Source organism: Ranitomeya variabilis, chromosome 6 (genome assembly GCF_051348905.1).
Source record: "Ranitomeya variabilis isolate aRanVar5 chromosome 6, aRanVar5.hap1, whole genome shotgun sequence".
Taxonomy (NCBI): Eukaryota; Metazoa; Chordata; class Amphibia; order Anura; family Dendrobatidae; genus Ranitomeya; species Ranitomeya variabilis.
Genome location: NC_135237.1, coordinates 91,165,288 through 91,189,963, shown reverse-complemented (window position 1 = coordinate 91,189,963; position 24,676 = coordinate 91,165,288). Strand labels below are relative to the sequence as shown.

Sequence of the window (24,676 nt, the reverse complement as noted above, 5' to 3'; positions counted from 1 at the left end):
ATTATTCCAAGATCTATTGATTAAAATTAACTTTGGGGAAAACCCCTGTAAGAAAAATGTAATGCTAGAGCACATTGAAAATCCATACTACATGTTGACTCTCAATGAATTACGCTTCTTCTCAGAGAAAGGGTTTTCCTAACTGATAGAAATTCATTTTAATCCATTTATTTAACAAACAACATAAACTTACAAAATTATTTCAAGTATCCTTTATATCACAGTGAAAATGTAAGACCAAATGTTAAAGACAAACTTTCTTGGATGAAAAAGGCATATGTACCGCATGAAAGAAAGAAAGAAAAAAAAAAAAAATGCTTCAACGCATTTCCTTCATGTATTATGAATAGAAAGATCATCTTTAAAAAGTTATAAAAATTAAAATAAATTACATATTTAAGTACACTTTCCCGTCAAAGTGTTATATAAAAAGTCAGAACAGTGTACGATCCTTTAAATCCTTAGGAACAAACGACATCCATATCGATGGCCTCGTCCTCGTCTGGGAGCTCGCTCTGATTAGTGTCTTTAATAATGGTTAATAAAATCTTAACCTAAGAAGACAGTCAATAAACCCAGCTAATTGGGACCCACTGAGGCTCCATCCTCAGCTTCTCCACAGCCGCTTGTAGCTTCTCAAAGGCTTTGTCCAGGTTATCATTTACCACAGTTAGGTCAAAGTAATGGTTGTACGCCCTCATAATCCGAGCGCTCTCATCAACAGTCTTCTTCAGATCTGTGTCCTAAAGCGAAGAACAAATAACATTTCAGAAGTCTTTTCACAAGGCCATACTGCAGTTTTGCTATGCTAAACTATACATTCCTAGGAAAAAGTTCTCAAACCTAGATTATGTTACTAATACATCACAGAAAAAAAGGAATATATAGAGTTGCAACACTAATGTTACTCGCAAAATAGTATGTGTTACAATATGTACATTTTCATGGGTATGTGAGTAACTTTGGTGCAAAGATGTCAGAACCTGCTGATTTTAGTGGGACTGGTCGTACATTTGGCCTTGTCTGCCACATATGAGGTCAGGAGAAAGAACTGTGTGTTAATTTTAACAGTCAGTCACCAGATATTGGACAGTGGCTTACTCCTCTCTCAGAATATAAGCACGCTCAGCCAAAACAAGAGAACACATGTATTTGGGAAGGTGGCGGTGGTGCAAATAAAATAGCCTTCAGACAAAAGCTCTAAAAAATGTTTGAGCACTCAAATGGCCAAATATTCAGGCTTTTTGTAATCAGATGTTTTCTAGAAATACAGTAACATAAACAAAAAGGCAAAAAAATATAATAAAGCCTCTCTCTCCACCCAACACTTGTCAAGAAACGAACATATTGCAATCATTAGTTTTTCAGCCAACAGGCCATGAATTTCCAGAGCACCAGATAAGTACATCGTCCTTGGAAGTTGAGGAATTTCCCACGGTGGGGAGCATCGGTGTCACTGTCCATGGTGACAAGATTTAGGATACAAACAGGCTTGGACTGCCCACAGCAGAATCCTCCGGAGGGCCCTGTGCAGGAGCGGCCAGCACCCTCTTATTTGAGCAGTAATTGGCACTATATACATGAATCACTATGTACAAAGGCAGCATCTTATTTATCAATCTACCCAGTTCATGGTTATATAAATTTGATTAAGGAAAATGTCACATTTGCATGTAATGAAAAGTGGCGCCCTGGAGTTAGTTACTGGTGGGTCCTTGGCACCCCAGTCCAACATTGGATACAAACATTATACATTTACCGTCTTAGAAAAAGTGTCAGGTATTTACCCATTAATGGCCATCAATGTAATCATTAAAAAAGTCTTATTCCTCAGCTGCATATTTTCTTGGTGCTGATAAGTGAATTGCACAATCCCCCCGTCCCGACATGAGAGGATGCAGCAGATGTCAACTGTATAGGACAACCGGGGCCCTGCTGCAACGGCCACAGTCATGGTCGTTTAACCTCCTGAATGCTGCGGTCAATCGCAACGTGTGTCAACATCTGTTTAACCCTTTTGGCTCCAATTCCTCAGTCAATAGTGACTGACCAATCGGCGCCAAAAAGGTTATTGTAAAATAACAATCGCCACTCTGCATTCTAGATTTCACTCAGAATTGGCATGTAGAGTGATTGTTTAACTCCTCTGTGTTACAGAGAAATAATTGGTGGCCAGTAGCAGTGATCCTCATCCACAGAGCTTCAGATTTCCTGTTGCTGAGCTGGGCTGTTTGCACGGTGTGACTTATCTGTGATCACAACAGCCAAAGTTCCTGTCCTGTCCCAGCTTACCCTCCCGCTCCTGAATTCTGCACTAAGCATTTGTGCTCATTTTTGCGCCCCATTTTGTTTTTGCGACACTTGCATGTGCACATCCAGTGACTATAGTGCTCTGATTTTCTGCTTTTGCACACCTCTGAACAAAGTACGTTTTAATATTTGCCAAAGAACTATTTTTCTTTTCTTCCAGCAAATTGTAAAAAATAGATATAATAGAAAAGTTTGAAGTAGCTCCATTAAGTAGAGTAGCGGACATCGCAGAGTTAGTGATGTCTGTTTTATAAAGAAAAAAAATACAGATATAAAAAATATATAGAACCTTAGTATAGTAGCTTTATAGATAAGGAACTAGGATACTAAAATGTCACTTTTTTGTACAAAGTTTTTTTTTCACTTTTTTAATTTGTACCTATTTACTTTAAAATTTATTTTAAATCTCCTTTCTCTACTTTTTATAGTAAACCTCATAAATCACACCTTCTATACATACCCCACACAATACACGTGTAAAAGCACCACTTACACACATACCCCAGTGTTAGTGACAAGTGGGACATTTTTATTCTTTCAAAGACGCTTTTTACTGGAGGAGATAAACACTTTCCTTGCCTCCAGCACAGATTCAGGCACATTCCTCTAATGTTCTTCCTCAAGGACTCCCAGAAAGGCACCCTAGGACCCAGGCAACCTCTTCAGCAATGTTGACTACATGCCCCTCAAAAAGTATCAGGCTCTTATCCCTGATTTCATGGCCAGATCAAGAATCCATTTTGACATCACAGAAATTGACTTTTTTCAAAGACTTCACTGAAGATATAATAAATCTTTTGGTGGCTCATTGCCAGAGAGAGTAAAAATAATCCCAAAATATTCTTTAACTACATAAATAATAAGAAACTAAAAAATGATAATGTTGGCCCCCTTAAAAATAGTCTGGGTGAAATGGTGGATGAGGAAAAAGCCAATATGCTAAATGACTTTTTCATCAGTATTTACACAAGAAAATCCCATGGCAGACAATACTATATAGGCCAGTAAGCTTAACCTCTACTGTGGGTAAAATCCTGGATGGCATTCTAAGGGATGCTATACTGGAGTATCTGAAGAGGAATAACCTCATGACCCAAAGTCAGAATGGGTTTACTAGGGACTGTTCATGTCAGACTAATCTGATCAGCTTCTATGAAGAGGTAAGTTCCGGACTGGACCAAGGGAACGCAGTAGATGTAGTGTATATGGACTTTTCAAAAGCTTTTGATACGGTGCCACACAAAAGGTTGATACGTAAAATGAGAATAATGGGGATAGGGGAAAATATGTGTAAGTGGATTAAGAGCTGGCTCAGGGATAGGAAACAAAAGGTGGTTATTAATGGAGCACACTCGGACTGGGTCACGGTTAGCAGTGGGGTACCCACAGGGATCAGTATTGGGCCCTCTTCTTTTTAACATATTTATTAATGACCTTGTATAGGGGGCATACAGAGCGGAATTTCAATATTTGCAGATGACACTAAACTCTGCAGGGTAATCAATACAGAGGAGGACAATTTTATATTACAGGATGATTTATGTAAACTAGAAGCTTGGGCTGATAAATGGCAAATGAGCTTTAATGGGGATAAATGTAAGGTCATGCACTTAGGTAGAAGTAATAAGATGTATAACTATGTGCTTAATTCTAAAACTCTGGGCAAAACCGTCAATGAAAAAGACCTGGGAGTATGGGTGGATGACAAACTCATTCAGTGGCCAGTGTCAGGCAGCTGCTACAAAGGCAAATAAAATAATGGGATGCATTAAAAGAGGCATAGATGCTCATGAGGAGAACATAATTTTACCTCTATACAAGTCACTAATTCGACCACACTTAGAATACTGTGCACAGTTCTGGTCTCCGGTGTATAAGAAAGACATAGCTGAACTAGAGCGGGTGCAGAGAAGAGCGACCAAGGTTATTAGAGGACTGGGGGGTCTGCAATACCAAGATAGGTTATTACACTTGGGGCTATTTAGTTTGGAAAAACAAAGGCTAAGGGGTGATCTTATTTTAATGCATAAATATATGAGGGGACAGTACAGAGACCTTTCTGATGATCTTTTTAATCATAGACCTGAGACCGGGACAAGGGAGCATCCTCTACGTCTGGAGGAAAAAAGGTTTAAGCATAATAACAGGCGCGGATTATTTACTGTAAGAGCAGTGAGACTATGGAACTCTCTGCCGTATGATGTTGTAATGAGTGATTCATTACCTAAATTTAAGAGGGGACTGGATACCTTTCTTGAAAAGTATAATGTTACAGGGTATATACACTAGATTCATTGATAGGGCGTTGATCCAGGGAACTAGTCTGATTGCCGTATGTGGAGTCGGGAAGGAATATTTTTCCCCAATGTGGAGCTTACTCTTTGCCACATGTTTTTTTTTTTTTTTGCCTTCCTCTGGATCAACATGTTAGGGCATGTTAGGCTATGGGTTGAACTAGATGGACTTAAAGTCTTCCTTCAACCTTAATAACTATGTATGTAAAGTCCCCATAGCGGCTCTTGCGTCGGCGTGGGGAAAATGGCATGCCCTAAGCCTTCTGTAGTGCCATTTTCCCCACGCCGAAGTAAGAGCCGCTACGGGGACTTTATCCTTAATATGTCCACACAAGTCTTTTCGCCGCCAGATTCTTCTTAAGATTGGTTTCATTCACTCGATTTGTGTTACCAGTGGGTTGCCTAGTTATTATTTATCCTGTGGGGTGGGTCATTCCCTTTTGTCTCCATTATTTTGAAGGGCTCTTGGTCAGCATTTTGTCACTTATGTTTATTCATTATTAAGATGTTTATTGATGATGATTCATTATTGTATTGACACTTGTGACATAATTTTGAGCTGTAGCCATTGTTGGCTCTCTTGATATATTGCAGTCCCCTATTACGGTCTTTCCTGCTTTTTTATTCCTGTTTTTTAAAATACGGTTTAATAAAATTATTGATTTTATTTCATTTTCCATGCTTTAATATGTTCGGGACCCCATGGCTGCATGTCAACACATGCAGGATTGCATGCCTGTGTGTTAGGCAATCCCTTCATGTGTTGCAGCAGCCATAGGGTCTCAAACACATTATTCGAGCACGCTGAAGACACTCTTAGCACCTGAGCATGCTCTGATAAGACCTAATCTGAGCATGTTCACTCAACACTAATTATGACTCATCAGCCCCTCATGTCCAAACATTTGTTATCGTAGAACAGAACAGGACATGCACTTTTGGGACCAACAATATGAACAATTGCTGGATCATCTACCAATCGCACTCTATATCCTACGAACGTACAATGTCGCCGAAGCCAAGAACTCAACAGATATTCATTGTGCAGCTCAAGCATTTCTACTTTACGGACCATAGTATTGGACAAACCTTGCCCACTGGGAATTCTACCATAGAAATAAATGGTCTCAACACTGCACATAGGATAAGCTAGTGATTGGTAGGAATAATTTGTAGCCTTTTCTTTTAGGAGACCAAGCAGTTATAAAAGCATTGTGCACGTTTTGCGCATTAGTCCTAGATTTATGGACTGAATCTGCACTAACATTCTGCAATATGACAATACTAGAAAGTGCATGGAGCATATGCAGATTATGCAGCACATTTTTAGATCAGCTTAGCTTTGGACACTTTCCCTGATATCTTTACATTCTGAGAAATCTTGATTACAATTGTAGAGCCCAACAATAGGAAATTCATGGTCAAATTATAATTTGTAAAAAATATTATTAAAAAAACAAATTCAATATATTTTTACCAACATTTTCTTGACCGACGATAAATCCTGGGCAAAAAAATACTTTTTAATATGTATTTCCAAAAAGGTTTTACATGGTCTTTTCTTCAACTAATTAAAGTGTGCAAGTTTTGTAGAGAGGACATGCTGTCAAGAAACAATGGGTCATTTGTGGGTAAAGAACAAATGTTTTTTTTTTTTTTTAAATAGGAAGAAACTTATAAATAAAAAAAACTAGAATAATGTTCAGAACTTGCCCGGAGGAAACATTCAGATCATTAAAGTTTAAAAGAAAACTGGAGTAAAGCACATCATAGTAAACAGAAATATTGCCAACATGGCAGCAGTCATAGCTGTAGGTACGACAAATTACACATCCGAGGCAGATGACCGCTGGTATCAGCTCATACAGTGCACACCCTGGATACAAAAATCTCTGAACGTATCCTTCAGGATTAGGAGGATTTATGCACAGAATGGCGCTGAGGAGGGAGCCGCAGCCGCACGGTTCACCAATTCTGTTTAAAAAGACCAAACTGTGAAACTAAATCCTTGAGAGAAGAAACGCGCTCCTATTGTAAAATGCTCCAAAAGAGGCAGAACTGACAAAAGAGGCGGCTGAAGAAAACATGTCAGTAATCCTCCTGCCGCACACATCCATAAAAAATAAGCCGACAAGAGCAGGTTAATTCAGGAGAAACAGCAAATTAACAGGACCACCAGTAGATCTGACACCCACAAGGCTTCCATCTGACGTGCAGCAGTATGTTTAGGTGAATATGTATATAAACATAGTGAGCAATGGATGCAGAATATTCTTCATGGTCACAAGAATCTAAACTGCGCCTCTGTGATCTCTGTTCTCTGCTGACTGTGTGGAGGAGTAGCCGAGCGGAAGAGTAGCCGAGCGGAAGAGTAGCCGAGCGGAAGAGTAGCCGAGCGGAAGAGTAGCCGAGCGGAAGAGTAGCCGAGCGGAAGAGTAGCCGAGCGGAAGAGTAGCCGAGCGGAAGAGTAGCCGAGCGGAAGAGTAGCCGAGCGGAAGAGTAGCCGAGCGGAAGAGTAGCCGAGCGGAAGAGTAGCCGAGCGGAAGAGTAGCCGAGCGGAAGAGTAGCCGAGCGGAAGAGTAGCCGAGCGGAAGAGTAGCCGAGCGGAAGAGTAGCCGAGCGGAAGAGTAGCCGAGCGGAAGAGTAGCCGAGCGGAAGAGTAGCCGAGCGGAAGAGTAGCCGAGCGGAAGAGTAGCCGAGCGGAAGAGTAGCCGAGCGGAAGAGTAGCCGAGCGGAAGAGTAGCCGAGCGGAGCGGGTGAGTAGCCGAGCGGAGCGGGTGAGTAGCCGAGCGGAGCGGGTGAGTAGCCGAGCGGAGCGGGTGAGTAGCCGAGCGGAGCGGGTGAGTAGCCGAGCGGAGCGGGTGAGTAGCCGAGCGGAGCGGGTGAGTAGCCGAGCGGAGCGGGTGAGTAGCCGAGCGGAGCGGGTGAGTAGCCGAGCGGAGCGGGTGAGTAGCCGAGCGGAGCGGGTGAGTAGCCGAGCGGAGCGGGTGAGTAGCCGAGTGGAGCGGATGAGTAGCCGAGTGGAGCGGATGTTTGCACACGCAGATCATGGCACTAAAATTCCCGCTTTGCTCGGCTGTCTTTGCCAGTACCATAAACTGACATCTATGAGCAGCTATCCAGTGGATAGGTGATAAATTATGGAGTCTGCAATACCCCTTTATGAAGTCGGTGTCTAGTAGTTCATAAACTTATCTGTGCCCAAAGAGAGAATAACCAACTGGTCATTAAATGTGTCAATAAATGTAACAGTGTGGGGCATTTTTTGAGTAAAAAATACAAAGCGGGGCATAAGGAAGAGAAAAGGGTTCAAGTCTTATCAGCTAAGATACGCCAACAAGACCCATGTGGTCTGGTCGGCCCCAAGCTGCTGTTTTCCAACTATCATAAAAAATGATCTGACGCTGTAAAATCAATCTGCCGGCAATGTCCAAATTGGCAAAGCAGTGCTCTAGGCCTCCTAATTTGTGTTCAATTAGAAACTGTAATTAAGCATATACTTGTTAATAGGCAGCAAATGAACAATTACAGCAGGCTGCTTGTTTGCACGGCACAGAGCGGTTTATGGCGTTTGTGTTCAATTACAACGTTTAATCATTTCCCAACAAGCGGCAAAGTGACCATCAATGTCCAAGACCAGCGGCCCTGGAGAAATCGCACTGGGCTCAGGGCAGAACACCACTTGTATTAGGTGTAAGCATCTAGTGACGATGCATATGCTGTTTTACGGCTCAGTTTAGCACAGAGGGGTGCATGACTGTGTGTGAAGATGACAAAAAATGCACATAATTCCTGGTACTTTTCATCTATGACATAATACATAGAATAATACATAATAGACATAGAATTATTAGGCTACTGAGTATTTTGACCATATTTTTTTATGCAGATTTTCCAACTCTAAGCTGTATAAACTTGAATTCTTTTTGGATGACGCATCAGGTGATGTGAATTTCTGTAATGGGAGGGTGAGGCCTAAGGATACATCGTCCTTTATCACAGTGTGCAGAATTATTAGGCAGATTGTTTTCCTCAGGCAAAATGGTCCAAGAAAGATTTAACCAACACTGAAAAGTCAAAAACTGATAAGACTTACAGAGGGACGCAGAAGTCTTGAAACTGCCAAGATATTGGGGTGTGACCACAGAACCATCAAAAGTTTTTGTTGCAAACAGTCAAAAAGGGTCATAAAAACTGTGTTGAGGAAAAAAAATAAAGAAAAAGACACTAACAGCTACAGAATGAAGAAGCAAAATGTGAAGCGACCAAGGGCCCATTATCCTCCAGTTTTGTCATATTGCAGAGATGCAGCCTCCATGGAGGCCCAGAAGTACAACGTGTTCAGTGCTCAGAGACACGGCTGAGGTAAGGAAGGCCGAAATCTGACAACCACTGATGAAGACACAGAAGGTGACATGTCAAGACAGGGCCATTTAATAGCCAAAGACAGATTATTCACAGCTTATGGACTGATGAGATGAGACTGATTCTTGACAGACCGGATGGGTCAGGTGGAGGTGAGGTACTGCTATGGGCTGGTAATATTAAAGATGAGCTGGTTGGACCTTATTGGGTTGAGGACAGACTCAAAATTAACTCCCAAACCTCCTGCCAGTATTTTTTTTTTTTAAAGAGATTTTCTTCAAGCAGTGGTACTAGAAAAAGTTTGTGTCTTTTAAGAAAACTGTGATTATTATACAGGGCAATGCTCCACCGCATGCGTCGAAGTCCTTCACTGCTCGGTTGCCAGTAAAGGCCTTTTAAAGAAGAATGGTCGAATGACGTATGGATTTGAGGGAAAAGACTTTGTGTATCTTCAGAAGAACATATTTGTATTTGCGCTTAGTGTGCCTTCAATATGCAAAACAGATCGTACATTAATGTAAGTCATTGTGCTCGTCCCATGAAGAAAAACCTAAAAAAAAACAACAAAACAGTCAACCTTTGTGGACTGGTCAACACTAGCTTCAATGGCACTTAGCTTGTGCACCCATCCAAGATGCAGCAGAGCGCACAGAGCAGAAAGAGGATGAAACACCACATTGGTCCGTACATAGGAGGACTCCTACTGTATTCACTAAAATCCCTGCTCATTCTGGGTTTAGCAGTCACCTGACCAAGAGACAGACCGCCATCTCTATATGCACACTGACACTGGAAGAGCTGTCAATCACTGAGAAGATCAGACCAACTGACAACAATTACAGATGACAACGAATTAAATAAAATACAGACTTTTTTCTCTACAAAACTGCGCTCCGATCCTCCTGCTCTGTAACACGCTGCCCATAAGTTAGGCAGCTGACAGATCCCCTGTAACTAGTAGTATTACCAAAATGGCAGATTCCATCAGTGTGTCTGAAATGAGAGATTTCTTGCTGTAAATAAGTAATACTGATGGGAAAAGGTCAGGACGATTTAACTACTGTAAGCAGTATTTTGGCTACAGGCCCCAATACAATAAAAATTACACAGGTCTTCTAATAAATCGAATAGACCAGTTACGAAGAATCAGCTACATGCAAATTAGACTTAAATTGCTTTGCCGTGGAGCAGATGCACTCATCGTACGGTCAGACAATGACTTGTAGAGCCGCTACCTCTCCTACATGGTACCTGCGAGAAAGCGCTCTTGCCGAAAGAAAAACTACCGTAATTTGTTCTTATTCACAGACAGAAAAGAAATGTTGAAAATGGCGAGAAACAGTTTATAAGAAAAACGTAAAACTTTACATAGTGAGAAGGCTTTTTAAACTAAAACCGGAAGACCCCCTTAACTAGCACTGTGGCCCCTTCATTGTAAGGATCAATGGCATTTCTGGATCGTCCTTGTGACCGAACACTGCTACGTGAGGAGGTAGGCGGCTATTAAAGGCGATCTCCTGATGAAACATGGCGGATCCCTGTGTTACACAGGACCCGATCGCGCCCTTGGTGAAGCTCCCACTATAGAAAGTAACATTGCTACATTGTGCCAGGCATTGTAAGAGGATACGTAGTGAACACAAGCCATTGGGACATTTCGCACACCAACAGCTGCAATGTCACACTGTCCGACCAATGGTGCCAAGACCTCAAACTATGATTGTAATAGATAGAATTTGCTTTCGCCGCTTTACTAACTTTAAAAAAAACAACAGAGCGAAGCAGTGAGCGGGCGTCTCATCAGTGCGCTCAGTATGGGCGCTGTCTGCTGGGGGAGAAGGTTCTAGTGCCGTCTACCATTAACCGTATACACCTGTATTGAAAAGAAATTGGTCATCAGGTTTTTGCTCACCCATATGAGAGTAGCACAAGGTAGGGTCTGAAGCTGATTCCAGCGATGTATCACCTACTCGGCTGCATGCTGAAGTTCTGATAAAGTCTCGGTTATATTTGCTACAGACATAGCAGTTCTCCAAATGCTGAGCTCCGTATAGCCCCGCCCACACCACGGTCAGATTTCTGTGTACACTGTGCATAGGCAGAAAGCTGCCAATCAGTGGTGGGGGTGAGGTTATACAGAGCTCATGAATATAGAGGACTACCTGGCAGCAGGTTTACTAGTCCTCTAGTGATAATCTCCTGCTGATAAAACAAAATTACAGCAAGCAGCCCAGTAAGGGGTCACTAGAATCAGGGTCTACATCACGTTGCTCTCAGATTTGGTAGCAAAAACCTGGTGACAGATTCCCTTTGATACATGTGAAAAGATGAATGGACATTAGTATGCTGGTTATACACTTCATACGAGCACACATACACACATAAATGTTACAGGTTCATCATGCATTCAGAAAATATTTTTTTTTTTTAATGAAAATAGAAGCTTTCAATTGGGAAATATACTTTTTTTTTTTCTCAATAATTCCTCATTATTGCACAACTCTACATACAAATAGGTGCAATGTCACACTGTCCCTCCCAGAATATGAAACCAATTCACTTACAGTGAGAAGCTTTGTGGTGATTCCAGCATCGACAACAGCTTTATGCATGGCACGTAGTGTATCCAGCTCTGGAGCAGCAATGAAGACTACATATGGCATGAACTCCGACGTCCTTAGGACTTTTAAAGCCTGTAGGAAGCACAAATGATGAAAATACACAACGATACAAAACAAGAAATGACTAATACATTGGAAGTTACTAGTTGCCTGCACCAGGAATACGAAGGCAACGTGATGTGATAGAAATAGTATGTACAAAAAGTGCATTTATCAAGAAATGGATGAAAAGTATCTCAATAAAGGGAGTCTGTCACCCGGTTTTGCTACCCAATCTGAGCGCAGCATAATGTAGGAAGAGAGGCCCCGATTCCAATGATGTGTCACTTACTGAGGAATACATGATAAACTACTATGGCCCTTTACTTCCTCCCTGCTGATGTGAGATGAGTAGACTGCAAGAAAGGGAGCATTAAAATAACTACTGTATATACTCGAGTATAAGCCGAGATTTTCAGCCCATTTTTTTAGGCTGAAAGTGCTCCTCTCGGCTTATACTCAAGTCATTGTCCCAGGGGGTCGGCTGGGGGAGCGGCAGCTGTCACATACTCACCTGCTCCCAGCGCGGTCCCTGCATCTCCGATGGTCTCTGGGCGCTGACAGCTTCTTCCAGCTTTGAGCGGTCACATGGTACTGCTCATTACAGTAATGAGTATGGACGCGACTCCACTCCCATATGGGTAGAGCCGCATATTCATTACTGTAATGAGCGGTATCGGTGACCGCTCAAAGCTGGAAGAAGCTGTCAGTGCCCGGAGAAGACCATCAGGGAAGCTGCCAGGGACCGCGCCAGGAGCAGGTGAGTAATGGGGAGGGTGAGCAGCATTGCGAGATATTCACCTGTCCTGGTTCCACTGCCGGGCTCCGTCTTCCGCGTCCTCTGCTGTGATGCTCAGGTCAGATGGCGCGATGACGTGATTAGTGTGAGCGCCGCCCTCTGCCTGAATGTCAGTGCAGAGAGCCGGAGGTCACAGCGGCGCCCGGCGGCGCAACGAGGACAGGTGAATATTGCAAGTGACGGGGGCCTGAGTGACAAGAGGTGAGTATGTCATTTTTTTTTTTTTTATCGCAGCAATAGCATATGGGGCAAATATCTCTATGGAGCATCTTATGGGGCCATAATCAGCATTTGTGCAGCATTATATGGGGCAAATATCTCTATGGAGCATCTTGTGGGGCCATAATCAGCATTTGTGCAGCATTATATGGGGCAAATATTGCTATGGAGCATCTTATGGGGCCATAACCTTTATGAGGCATTATATGGGGCAAATGTTTCTATGGAACATCTTATGGGGCCATAATCACCATTTGTGCAGCATTATATGGGGCTCCTGATTCAATATGGATATTCAAAAACATATAACCTACTGATTTCTCAATTAATTTTACTTTTATTGGTATCTATTTTTATTTATGAAAGTCCTGCTATTACAGCTGCACTGGCACCGACTGAATCAATCTGCCTCTCTGCTGTGCAAGAGCTACCAAAGTGCATGAAAAATTATGAACCCTTCAGGATTTTCTATATCTCTGCTAAATATTGGACTTTGTGGAAGGAAAAAGAATCTAATATCATATGCCTGTGAATGGCAAAAGTATGTGAACCTTTGCATGCAGCTTCTGGTATAACCCCCTTGTACCACAATATCAGCATCTAAACATTTCCTATAATTGTCGATTAGTTCTGTACATTAGCTTGGAGGAATTTTACTGCAAAAAGAAAGTCAAAACATACAATTAAGCAAAATTAATTGGTAAATAATTACACTAAAATGGAAAACGTGCCATAACCATAAGATCAAAAAAGTCCCTACTGCAACAAATAATCCATGTGAATCAGGATCAATCAAATCGTGTTCATGAATAGTTAATGATAATGTGAACTAAGTATTATTTGCAATTGGGATTTTCTTTGGTCATATGGTAAATAGGCCAGATCGCCTTGCACTTTATCAATGTAACTTTTTGCATATTTGCTAATCTATTGATTTTGCAAAAGAATTGCTTGTGTGCCTTTTTCTACCTTTTAAGCGATGAGAAGCTTTTGAGGGAGCAGCTCGTCTTAGACTCGCACTGAATCAGTGAAGTCTCTACAATACAGGTTTAACACACATGCTGGTGGTATGAGGTTTACATGCTGTAAAGCAGTTTTCCTGTCTCCAAACTTGACTCATTTAAACCAAAAACTATTCTGGTCTGATCCATCCCAAAAATATTATTCCAATAGCTTTCTGGCTCGTCCAAGTGATCTTTAACTGCAGACAGGCAGTAATATTTTTACAGCAACAGCTTTCTCCTTGCATCCTGCTATGCTCAACATTGTTGCCAGAGTGTCCTGCCTATGTTGGACTTATGAAGGCATTTAGTTGCTTAGCATTTACCTTGGGTTCCTTTGTGACCTTATGTTGGTTGACCATTCCTAGGGATGGTAGTCTAGAATTTCTTCCATTTGTACACAATCTGACAGACTGTGGATTGGTGGAGTTCACACGCTTTGGAAATGGTTTTTAACCTTTCCAAACAAGATGATCAACTCTTCTGAAGTTCTCAAAAAACTCCTTTCTTGATGCCACAACTAGGGTTTATCGAATAGCTTTGGATAAGTGCTTATCCGAAAAGCAATAGCGCTTCCCGAATAGCTGCCTTGGTAACCCGGATACCTGGAGCACTCCTAATAATTAGCTGTTTGGCACCGCAGCGGCATGTGTCGCGGCTATGTGACAGTCATACACACAGGCTCTCCATGCATGCGCTGGGACTGTCACACTACCGCGACACATGCAGCTGAGGCATCAAACAGTTGATTATCGGAGCGCACCAGGTATCCAATGCAGCCATTTGGGAAGCGCTATAGCTATTTGGATAAGGAGGGATCCGAACCTATTTGATCAACCCTAGCCACAACAACAACTCCTGTTTGTGGAAGTGTAACACCAGACTTTAATAGGTCGCTGTTCTTTAAACATGTAGCACACTCACATGATTTCAATCAGCGCAATGACAAACCCCAGACACCATTTTCACCTTCAAATTGTCTGCTAATCCTAAAGGTTCACATACTTTTGCCATGCACAGACATGTAATATTGGATTATTTTCCTTCAGCAAGAAAAAAAAAAACCCTTCTGCAGGCCGCCCCGGAGCACAGGCATATCATTAACTCAAGACTGAAAATAAAGATTAAACAACCACCACAAGACGGATTTCATCAACCAAGGTATCATTGTAATCAGTATAATGGCGCCGACCTGACACTGTGTGTAGGTTACTGGGCACAATCCTGCTGATCTCTAGAAATATTGAATGTCTGACCTTGCATTCAAAAAAGGACTACCTTTTAGGTTCCCATTCAGATGGAGACTTTATTCTCAGAGAGGAAAGGCATTGCTAGGACCTTGTATACGAGAAATGCCTTAACGTGGCTACAAGGTACACATAAATTGGCCAATTTATGCGCTAAACTTTCTCAATTTTTCATATTTCTAGTGCAGTAATGCAATTCAATTTTCATGTTTGCAGGTTTTGGTGCCACAGTGTGCTGCCTTATTTATTTGACTTGCATTCAAAAAAGCCAAACTGTCAGGTGAATACAAGCCCTGAAAAAAAAACATATTCTATAAAAAAGGTTTTCACAAGTCTTGTGTTCGGTTATATACAGTCATGGCTAAAAGTGTTGGCGCCCTTGAAAGTGTTCCAGTAAAGAAATCATTTCTCCCAGATAATTCTGTTGGATAGACTGCAGTTTCCCAAACTGTCAAATTGGTCTTTTTCGTGTTTTTTCTTTTTTTTTTTTAGTGTTCCAATACACACAAAGGAAATAAACATGTGTATAACAAAATGTGAAACACCGGAGAACAAATAGGAGTTTTGTACAAAAAGTGAAAAAAACTTTATTTATACCAATACAAACTATTTAAAAACACAAACAAAGTAATGAAAGTGCTATGATCAAAGACACCAGATGTAAGTAGCACTCAGTATAGTAATAAATACATCATTGTATCAGTACAATAATCAAATAACTCTGGTGAGAACAACACCCTCCTTTAAGTGTCCCAAAAGGCACAACCCTCATCCTTATAAGTAAAGGTCCTTGTGATGCAATCAATCACTTGTAGTGACCTAAGGGAGTGTTTACATAAAAGTCCACCAGTCTTATAAAGCGTCCAACCATAACATATGCCCGACCTGGTGGGCCTAAAAGCGGATACAACAAGAGAGCATGTCTCACCTAGCACTGAAGAGCCCACTGCACGCACCCCTATAACAAAATGTGTAGCTGCAATAATTTTCTGGGAGAAATACTTCCTTTTCTGGAACACTTTCAAGGGCGCCAACACTTTTGGCCATGATTGTACTTTAATAAGAATCCTTGGACTTACAGTACTTTTCTGGAGAACAATGTATAATATACAGTAAAATAAGGCCCTCTACAAGTGAAGTAAATTTAGTTAACAGCAAGTAAAGTTTCTTTATCACTTGAAATTCAAAGAGGATGTACGGAAAACAAGAGCACAAAGCACCTTCTCAAAAATAAAACGATTACCAGGATCTGGAAAGTGACTAAGTTTTAGAATAAGAACTATAAATTGGAATGAAAATATTGTAATAGATAGATAGATAGATAGATAGATAGATAGATAGATAGATAGATATTTTTATTAGAAAAAAAAAAAGGTTAACTTGCTTTGTTCACACCGCCAATTTTAGGGTTGTTTATTTAAAACCTGCATGTGAATGGCAACCAAATTTCAAGCACAAGTTTGGCTTGCCTGTTTATATTATAAAACCTCACTCATCATTTAGTTTCTAACCCACACTGGAAAAAGGAAAGCAAAATTGACTGCTTGCTATGGAAAAGACTATTCACTTTATTTTATATCTCTGCATGAAACCTGTTTTAGGACGCAAATTTATTGTAGGGCTGAATAGCTGACATTCTATACAAAACCTATATAATCAAAGAATCTAGCTTGTAAATATGATACATTTATGCTAAAAACACCACATCAGGCCTACAGAAATCTATAGCTACAGTGGGGCAAAAAAGTATTTAGTCAGTCAGCAATAGTGCAAGTTCCACCACTTAAAAAGATGAGAGGCGTCTGTAATTTACATCATAGGTAGACCTCAACTATGGGAGACAAACTGAGAAACAAAAATCCAGAAAATCACATTGTCTGTTTTTTTTATCATTTTATTTGCATATTCTGGTGGAAAATAAGTATTTGGTCAGAAACAATCAAGATTTCTGTCTCTCACAGACCTGTAACTTCTTCTTTAAGAGTCTCCTCTTTCCTCCACTCATTACCTGTAGTAATGGCACCTGTGTAAACTTGTTATCAGTATAAAAAGACACCTGTGCACACCCTCAAACAGTCTGACTCCAAACTCCACTATGGTGAAGACCAAAGAGCTGTCAAAGGACACCAGAAACAAAATTGTAGCCCTGCACCAGGCTGGGAAGACTGAATCTGCAATAGCCAACCAGCTTGGAGTGAAGAAATCAACTGTGGGAGCAATAATTAGAAAATGGAAGACATTCAAGACCACTGATAATCTCCCTCGATCTGGGGCTCCACGCAAAATCCCACCCCGTGGGGTCAGAATGATCACAAGAACGGTGAGCAAAAATCACAGAACCACGCGGGGGGACCTAGTGAATGAACTGCAGAGAGCTGGGACCAATGTAACAAGGCCTACCATAAGTAACACACTACGCCACCATGGACTCAGATCCTGCAGTGCCAGACGTGTCCCCCTGCTTAAGCCAGTACATGTCCGGGCCCGTCTGAAGTTTGCTAGAGAGCATTTGGATGATCCAGAGCAGCTTTGGATGAATGTCCTATGGTCTGATGAAACCAAACTGGAACTGTTTGGTAGAAACACAACTTGTCGTGTTTGGAGGAAAAAGAATACTGAGTTGCATCCATCCAACACCATACCTACTGTAAAGCATGGTGGTGGAAACATCATGCTTTGGGGCTGTTTCTCTGCAAAGGGGCCAGGACGACTGATCCGGGTACATGAAAGAATGAATGGGGCCATGTATCGTGAGATTTTGAGTGCAAACCTCCTTCCATCAGCAAGGGCATTGAAGATGAAACGTGGCTGGGTCTTTCAACATGACAATGATCCAAAGCACACCGCCAGGGCAACGAAGGAGTGGCTTCGTAAGAAGCATTTCAAGGTCCTGGAGTGGCCTAGCCAGTCTCCAGATCTCAACCCTATAGAAAACCTTTGGAGGGAGTTGAAAGTCCGTGTTGCCAAGCGAAAAGCCAAAAACATCACTGCTCTAGAAGAGATCTGCATGGAGGAATGGGCCAACATACCAACAACAGTGTGTGGCAACCTTGTGAAGACTTACAGAAAACGTTTGACCTCTGTCATTGCCAACAAAGGATATATTACAAAGTATTGAGATGAAATTTTGTTTCTGACCAAATACTTATTTTCCACCATAATATGCAAATAAAATGATAAAAAAACAGAATGTGATTTTCTGGATTTTTTTTTCTCAGTTTGTCTCCCATAGTTGAGGTCTACCTATGATGTAAATTACAGACGCCTCTCATCTTTTTAAGTGGTGGAACTTGCACTGTTGCTGACTGACTAAATACTTTTTTGCCCCACTGTACATGCATGCAACAAATAAAAATATGACCCAGTACCTGAGGGTTTACATCTAATATACAAGTCCGTCCAGCCATTACGACTTCATGAATAGAATCGATCTTGGTGCCGTACAGATTTCCTTCATACTCCCCATGTTCCAAGTATCTGCCAGCTTTTACATCGGCCTCCATTTCACATCTGGACACAAATCTGTATGCATGCCCATCTTTTTCATCTTCCCGTGGCTTGCGTGAAGTGACTATACATAATTTAAATATAAAAAGAGAAAAGGATACAAGGTTTATATTCTGTAGGTTTGTTAGAGAAAAACAAGAAAGCAAGAGATACTCAAAACAATGCATGTCCGCCGTGGCGAGGCTCTGCGGATGTTCGGCATTATGTTTTCCTCTTCAGAGAGGATGTGGACTTGAAGGTGAACGTTAGGTAGTTGTAGCAGAACCAACACAGCTTCTGTGACAATATAAAACAGGTGCTGAATAACTGCAGCAATCTCATAATACTGGACACATTGGGGTTCCCAGAAGTCTCGCTTGCAGCTGGGTTTCGTACATTTAGAAGAACCATGAATGGCAGGATATTCTGATCCTTTCAGTTTCGCATTACTTCTAATAGTCAAAAGTAAACCACACCCTGATGGGAAGCAGAATACAACGATATCTGCACTACGACTTCTAACCGTTCTCACAGTGTGCACACTGTTACAAGCTCTGGCAAACATTCCCCTTGGGTGTCACACTGTGATGGTCTTAGGTAGAGGAGGGGGGCACAAACTGTCCCTGGAAATGGGACCCTAACCATCCCTGCCCTGGGGGTACTCTTGATGGTAGAGAGGCCCAAGTCTCCGACCTCACTATGCTCCTGTTAATCCCTGGTCTGTTTCCTCTCCCACCCCATGAAGCCTGAGACAGAAATGTAATGTAAACAAGACACAGAAGACAAAACAGGGATAACAGAAACCCTCTAGCATACAAAGGCACCAAGCAACAATAGGGAGGAAAATAGAGACAGGGAGGAATAAACTAAACAGGAACAGGGACCGAAAGATAAACGCACACGTACTACAGAACACCTCCACAAAACTACTCCCTAAACACTTCGCTTAAGCACACAGCACAAGACGACGAATCTCCAGTAGCAACAATGAACTCTAACTAAGCACAGCGTCTCCTCAGAGCAAGGAAGCAGAGCTTTCACTGCAAGACAAAGGGTCTGGCCAGGCCTTATAGGAAGAGGTAACCCGATCAGAAGCAGCTGAAAATTGAGCTGCAAGTTTCTGACCAGCATAAACAGGGTCATTAACCTCTTCAGCACCAAAGGAAACCTAATTCATTTAATATAGGCCAAATGGAAAATCTGTGATTCACAATACGCAGAGATGTTCTACCCCAGATGTCCCAGCTTAACGTGACACACTCGTGACATTAGGCTTCTATACTGCAAAGTTTAATGTTTCATAACTTGTACTTATCACTGACAAGGGAACAAAATTATATATGGGTTTCCCACAATTTAAAAAATTGGCAAAAAGCAGGCAAAGCATTAAAATGTTATTACACACCTAGTAAATTTCCCACATTTTTGTTAGATGCCCTGTAATAAATGACGTTGTGACTACCCTCACATAATTCCTGCAGCCAGTCACTGGCTTCAGTGGTGATAGAAGCATAGTCAGTACATGGCCACTGAGACCAGCGAATGGCTGCAGCAATAACCTTTGAGGGTAGTCGCAATGTCATCCCCACAGGACAGCTAATAAAGACAAGCAGACCCACCTAAGGGGCGCTACTGGAGCAGTGGGAATTTTATCAGGTGAGAAAGTTATTTTGAAAATTTTAATATATCATCCGCTTTTTGGGAATTTTTCCTAAACATTTTGGAAAACCCCTAATGTACGTTAGAATGGTATACTGCAGGCACTCATGCATCCTTCACTGTATAACATTGAATCACTGCAGAAAATGAGACATTTTAGACTCTGACAATCAGAAAAAAAAAAAAAAAAAAAAAAAAATCGAAGTGAAAAATAAAGTAAATAATTCTATAACAAAAGGGACCAGAGTGTTCTGACCGGCAGTGGGTGTCTTGTTCTGAACTCAACAGCCTCACCATAAGGCTAAGTGGTTGTTTGGAGGTATGTTCACAATGGACGTTTTTGCTGTGTGTTATATGCTAATTTTCAAGTGCTTTTTACAGTACCAACAAAGCCTATGAGTTTTCAGAAATCTCATGCACACACATTGGTTTTTTTGTCATCAGGATTTTGACACTTTGCAGTGCTTTTTTAACATAGAGCAGGTCACTCAGCATTTTTCACCCATTGACTTGAATGGATGGTGAAAAAACACTGCAAATACGCGGGTTGACTTTTTTTTAGCAGGATGTGACCTCAAAGTCAGCTCTGCTACATCTAGATGGCAGGCTTGCATGGTTGCATGATGCGTTCATACAGCCTGTCATCAAGCAGAACGGACCTGAACCCCATTCACTTGAATGGGGGGCCCGACAATACAGTGTTTGACACCTCCCGAAGTAGCATTGCGAAACGCGCGTCGGGGCAGAGGGACACCGAGGAATTTCACGTTGCTGCATATTAGGTATATAAGCTTTAACTACTATTCTATTTGTTTGCATGTTAGTACTATTGACTGTAGTGCACTACGATATACAGGGACAAACCTAGCTTTACCCTATTATGAGTCAATAGAGATTTTTTTGCTTTTACATATGCCTAGGGTCTAGGGTATGGTAACCAAACTCTCATTTGAGATTGATACACTTGCCACTTATTTAGGCATATCACCAAGAGCAAAATATTATTAATTGTTATGTATGCAGCTACTGTTTGAAAATATCCAATGGAAGTGAAGTCCCTTTTTTCTGGACTATGTACCTTTCTTATGATGTATACTTTGTTTTTTTAATCTTTATGAAAAAAATTGGTTTTATCAAAGCACCACTGTGGAGATCATTGAATTCAATCTGATCACTCGCTAGTGAGATGTTATGATATTTAGTGGTGCCGTGCCCTTCAGGTGTATGAGTTCAGTCATTACGAGCATTTTTTTGTGAATATGTAAAAGTGTTTGACATATGCATAACAGCGCAGCAAACACTGCTTCTGGTCGGTGGTGAAACCATCCCCGCTGGTTAGAGAGCAGCAGTTCCCACGCTGTCAAAAGACAGCGTGAGCGCTGAGCTGTGATCGGAGGTATAAAGTTTACCTCCGGTCATTGGTGTCAGCTGATGGGACTATCTCTCCCATCATCCGACACCTGCTGCCGCTAATAACAGTGAGAGCAGGAGCAGAGGATGGGAGTATTCATCAGCTACTGTGAATAATTAAAAAAAAAAAAACCTGTGTAGATCATCCCCTATTTTTGATAACCAGCCAGGCAAAACTCACAGCTGGGGGGGGGGGGGGGGTGTGTGCAACCCTCAGCCGTCAGTGTTAGCAAGAATAGAAGGTTCTCCACACTATTAATTTAAATAATTTAAAAAAAACTGCGTGGGGTCCCCCTTTTTGACAACCAGCCTTGCTAAAGCAGACAGATGGGGATGGTATTTCTCAGGCTGGTAAGGGGCAATGGCCTCTCCAGCCTAAAAATAGCAACTTTCAGCTGCCCAGAAAAGGCACATCTATTAGAGGTGCCAATTCTGGCACTTTGCCCATCTATTCCCACTTGCCCTGTAGTGGTGGTTAAGTGGGGTTTATATTTGTGGGGTTGATGTCACCTTTGTATTGTCACTGCGGTGAACTCTCCTCTGCACTGTGCGACTTTCTCACGGTGCTAGCGGCGATCTCACCGAGGTAACCGCAGTTAAGCCTGGCTGGGAACGCAGTCTCAGTGATGTCACCGCTGGTCACCGACGCTGCACTCACATTAGCTCATTCATCAGTTGTTCTCCACCTGGACGGTCGCATCTTGGCGCTAATTATCCCCTAGACATGGGTTATGGCGTGGGACGGAACGACGAACAGGTGAGGGATATGGTTTTTATTTTTGTTTTATTACAGGAGAACGAGAGCTTCAGTGGAATTAGGTGAGGTTATAAGTATTGTATAATTAAGATTTATTAAAGGAGTCTTTCTTTAAATTAAAAGGACTTTATTCTTGGTGTGTGTGTTTTTGTAATATGACTATGGGCTTAGTAATGGGGCGTCATATTGACGCCTCTCCATTACTAACCTTGGGGGTTGATGTCACCTGCCAATACAAATGTGACATTAACCCCCCACCACCACTATTACCCCTTTTGCCACTGCTACAGGACAAGTGGGAAAAGTGAGGCTAAGTGTCAGAATTGGCGCATCTCATAGATACGCCTTTTTTTGGTGGCTGAAAGCTGATGTTTTTAGCCTAGGGGGATGGGGGGGCGTAAATCCATGGCCCCTTCCTAGGCTATTAATATCAGCCCACAGCTGTCTGCATAGCCTCTGCTGGTTATTAATTATAAGGGGACTCTAGATCTTTTTTTGGGTCCCTCATTTTAGTAGCCAGTTAAGGCTAAGCATACAGCTATGAGCTCATATCCATAGCCTGGGAAGCTCCATGGGTATTACCCCCTTCCCAGGCTATAAACATCTGCTCCCAGCTGTCGGCTTTGCCTCTGCTGGTTAAAAAAAATTACGCAGGAGTACATTCCATTTTTTTTTCAGGAAAATAATTTTTTAATAACTAAATACATGTACAGTAAGCTGCACACTGTACTAATTGTATTTGTCACTGGCATCTATATATCTACCTATTCTATTTGTATTTATTGTGTGCAATCCATCTCTATCCTGTCGGCTCCTGCTGTGATTTCACTGTACATGGCTGAATTGGCAGCTTTTCTTCCATTTATGTAACATATATCTACGTAATATATATCTATCCATCTATGTATGTATCTATCTATCTATCCATCCATGTATTATATGTGTATATATCTATTCTAACCTGTCCCTGTAATTTGACTGTACGCGGCAGATGAATTGCCGGCTTTTCAAAGGATCTAGGAGGTATGGTTCTACTGGAAGTAGTTTTTTTTTTTCTCTGGGGGCACTCAACTTTATTAGCATGCAAAAAGATACTAGTTAGCCCCAAAATTGCATGAAAAAACGCACCAAAACCGCATGAAAAAACACACCAAAAAATGCGTTTTTGAGCAGTTTCTTTCCTGCCAAGAAATCAGGTTTTGCTGCAGAAAAAAACACAGCAAAAACACCCAGTGTGAACATACCCTTTAGGTCAGGAGAACCGTGGCCGCTCTGGAATTGTAGTCTGTGCTCAATCTGTGAATTTTGGACATTTTAAACTAATGCTCCACAAAACAACTAAAATGAAGGCCAGAGATTTATCTTAATAAATAATATATATATATAATTATTTTTTTTTTTAATATTTCCAATACGACCACTGAAAGGCAATAGGAATTAAAAATACTGGGTTATTAGTATCCTGCAGTTTGGAAAAACAACATTTCCAAATAAAAGTGCAGCTTTGTGGTTTTACAACATAACATGTGACAGCTGCCACAAAAAACGGCACCAGGCAATAATTTCAGTATGGCACACCTAAATCATCATTTATTCTGCTGGAAAAAATAGCAGAGCACAAATCACTCTGTAAATAAAGAACTATAACACCTGACAACTTTGAAATGCTACGAAGGTGGAGACAGAAGAGACTCTAATCAGAAAAAGTTTACTGTAAAACATGGTAACCAGCTGTAATATGCAAAAAAGTCAGCATGAAAGCACCCCCTCCAAAAAAAAGTTAGAGCTACGTAGTGTAGTACTCAGATATACAAATTTGCATACACCTGCCGCCATCTACACAGCGCTTCCAATGGACGATGGCTTGCTTAAAATATCACATATCTCACACGGAGATTGTTTCCACTTAGATGAATATGGAATGGGTGGAGGAGAGATGGGTGGATATCAGCCACCAATAACCCAAAATAAGACAATACATGGAGGAATGTCCAAGAAAGTGAGAAGATACTTTATTAATTCCAAAACATGCACAGGAATAATAATAAAAAAAGCGGTGGAATACTTTTCGTAACAAAGCACAATCACCACGTCATAATAAAAAAGGTGAAAAGGACTGTCTCTCAAAGCAGCAAAAGTAAATGCAAAAATATACTACAATATACAAGGTTTACCGAAAAACAAAATAAAGCAATGAATATCAAAACGTTATATCCATATAAACAACCTAAATCAAGCATAGAAGAGAGAGAGAGAGAGAGAGAGAATCCTAAAAAACGCATTCCAATTACTGTACTCCTTTTGGTGTATGGCACAAAACTCTGCATTATTTCATTGTAGTGCAGGTCTATTTTTCTTTTATACTAAAGGTGAAAATGCTGGTGGTTAGGTTATATTTTTAATGTATTAAAGAGGAATATGTACAAGCTGTAATTCCAATATGAAAGGAGTTTGCATGTCATTGTCGTG

At 41.3% G+C, this 24,676-nt stretch overlaps 1 protein-coding gene across 5 annotated transcripts in view; it reads right to left on the bottom strand.

Moving 5' to 3' along the window:
- Nucleotides 1-513: 513 nt before the first annotated feature.
- PALS2 (protein associated with LIN7 2, MAGUK p55 family member) overlaps nucleotides 514-24,676 on the bottom strand; it is a 118,656-nt gene continuing 94,493 nt past the window's right edge. For 3 of the 5 annotated variants that reach the window (XM_077268780.1, XM_077268781.1, XM_077268784.1), the window contains 3 exons: nucleotides 18,264-18,466; nucleotides 11,534-11,662; nucleotides 514-743 (listed from right to left, as the gene is read on the bottom strand). In XM_077268780.1, coding sequence (XP_077124895.1) covers nucleotides 567-743; nucleotides 11,534-11,662; nucleotides 18,264-18,466 — 509 coding nt within the window. In that variant the 3' untranslated portion in view covers nucleotides 514-566. The remainder of the gene's footprint in view (nucleotides 744-11,533; nucleotides 11,663-18,263; nucleotides 18,467-24,676) is intronic. The other 2 variants (XM_077268782.1, XM_077268783.1) reach the window with 1 other exon arrangement.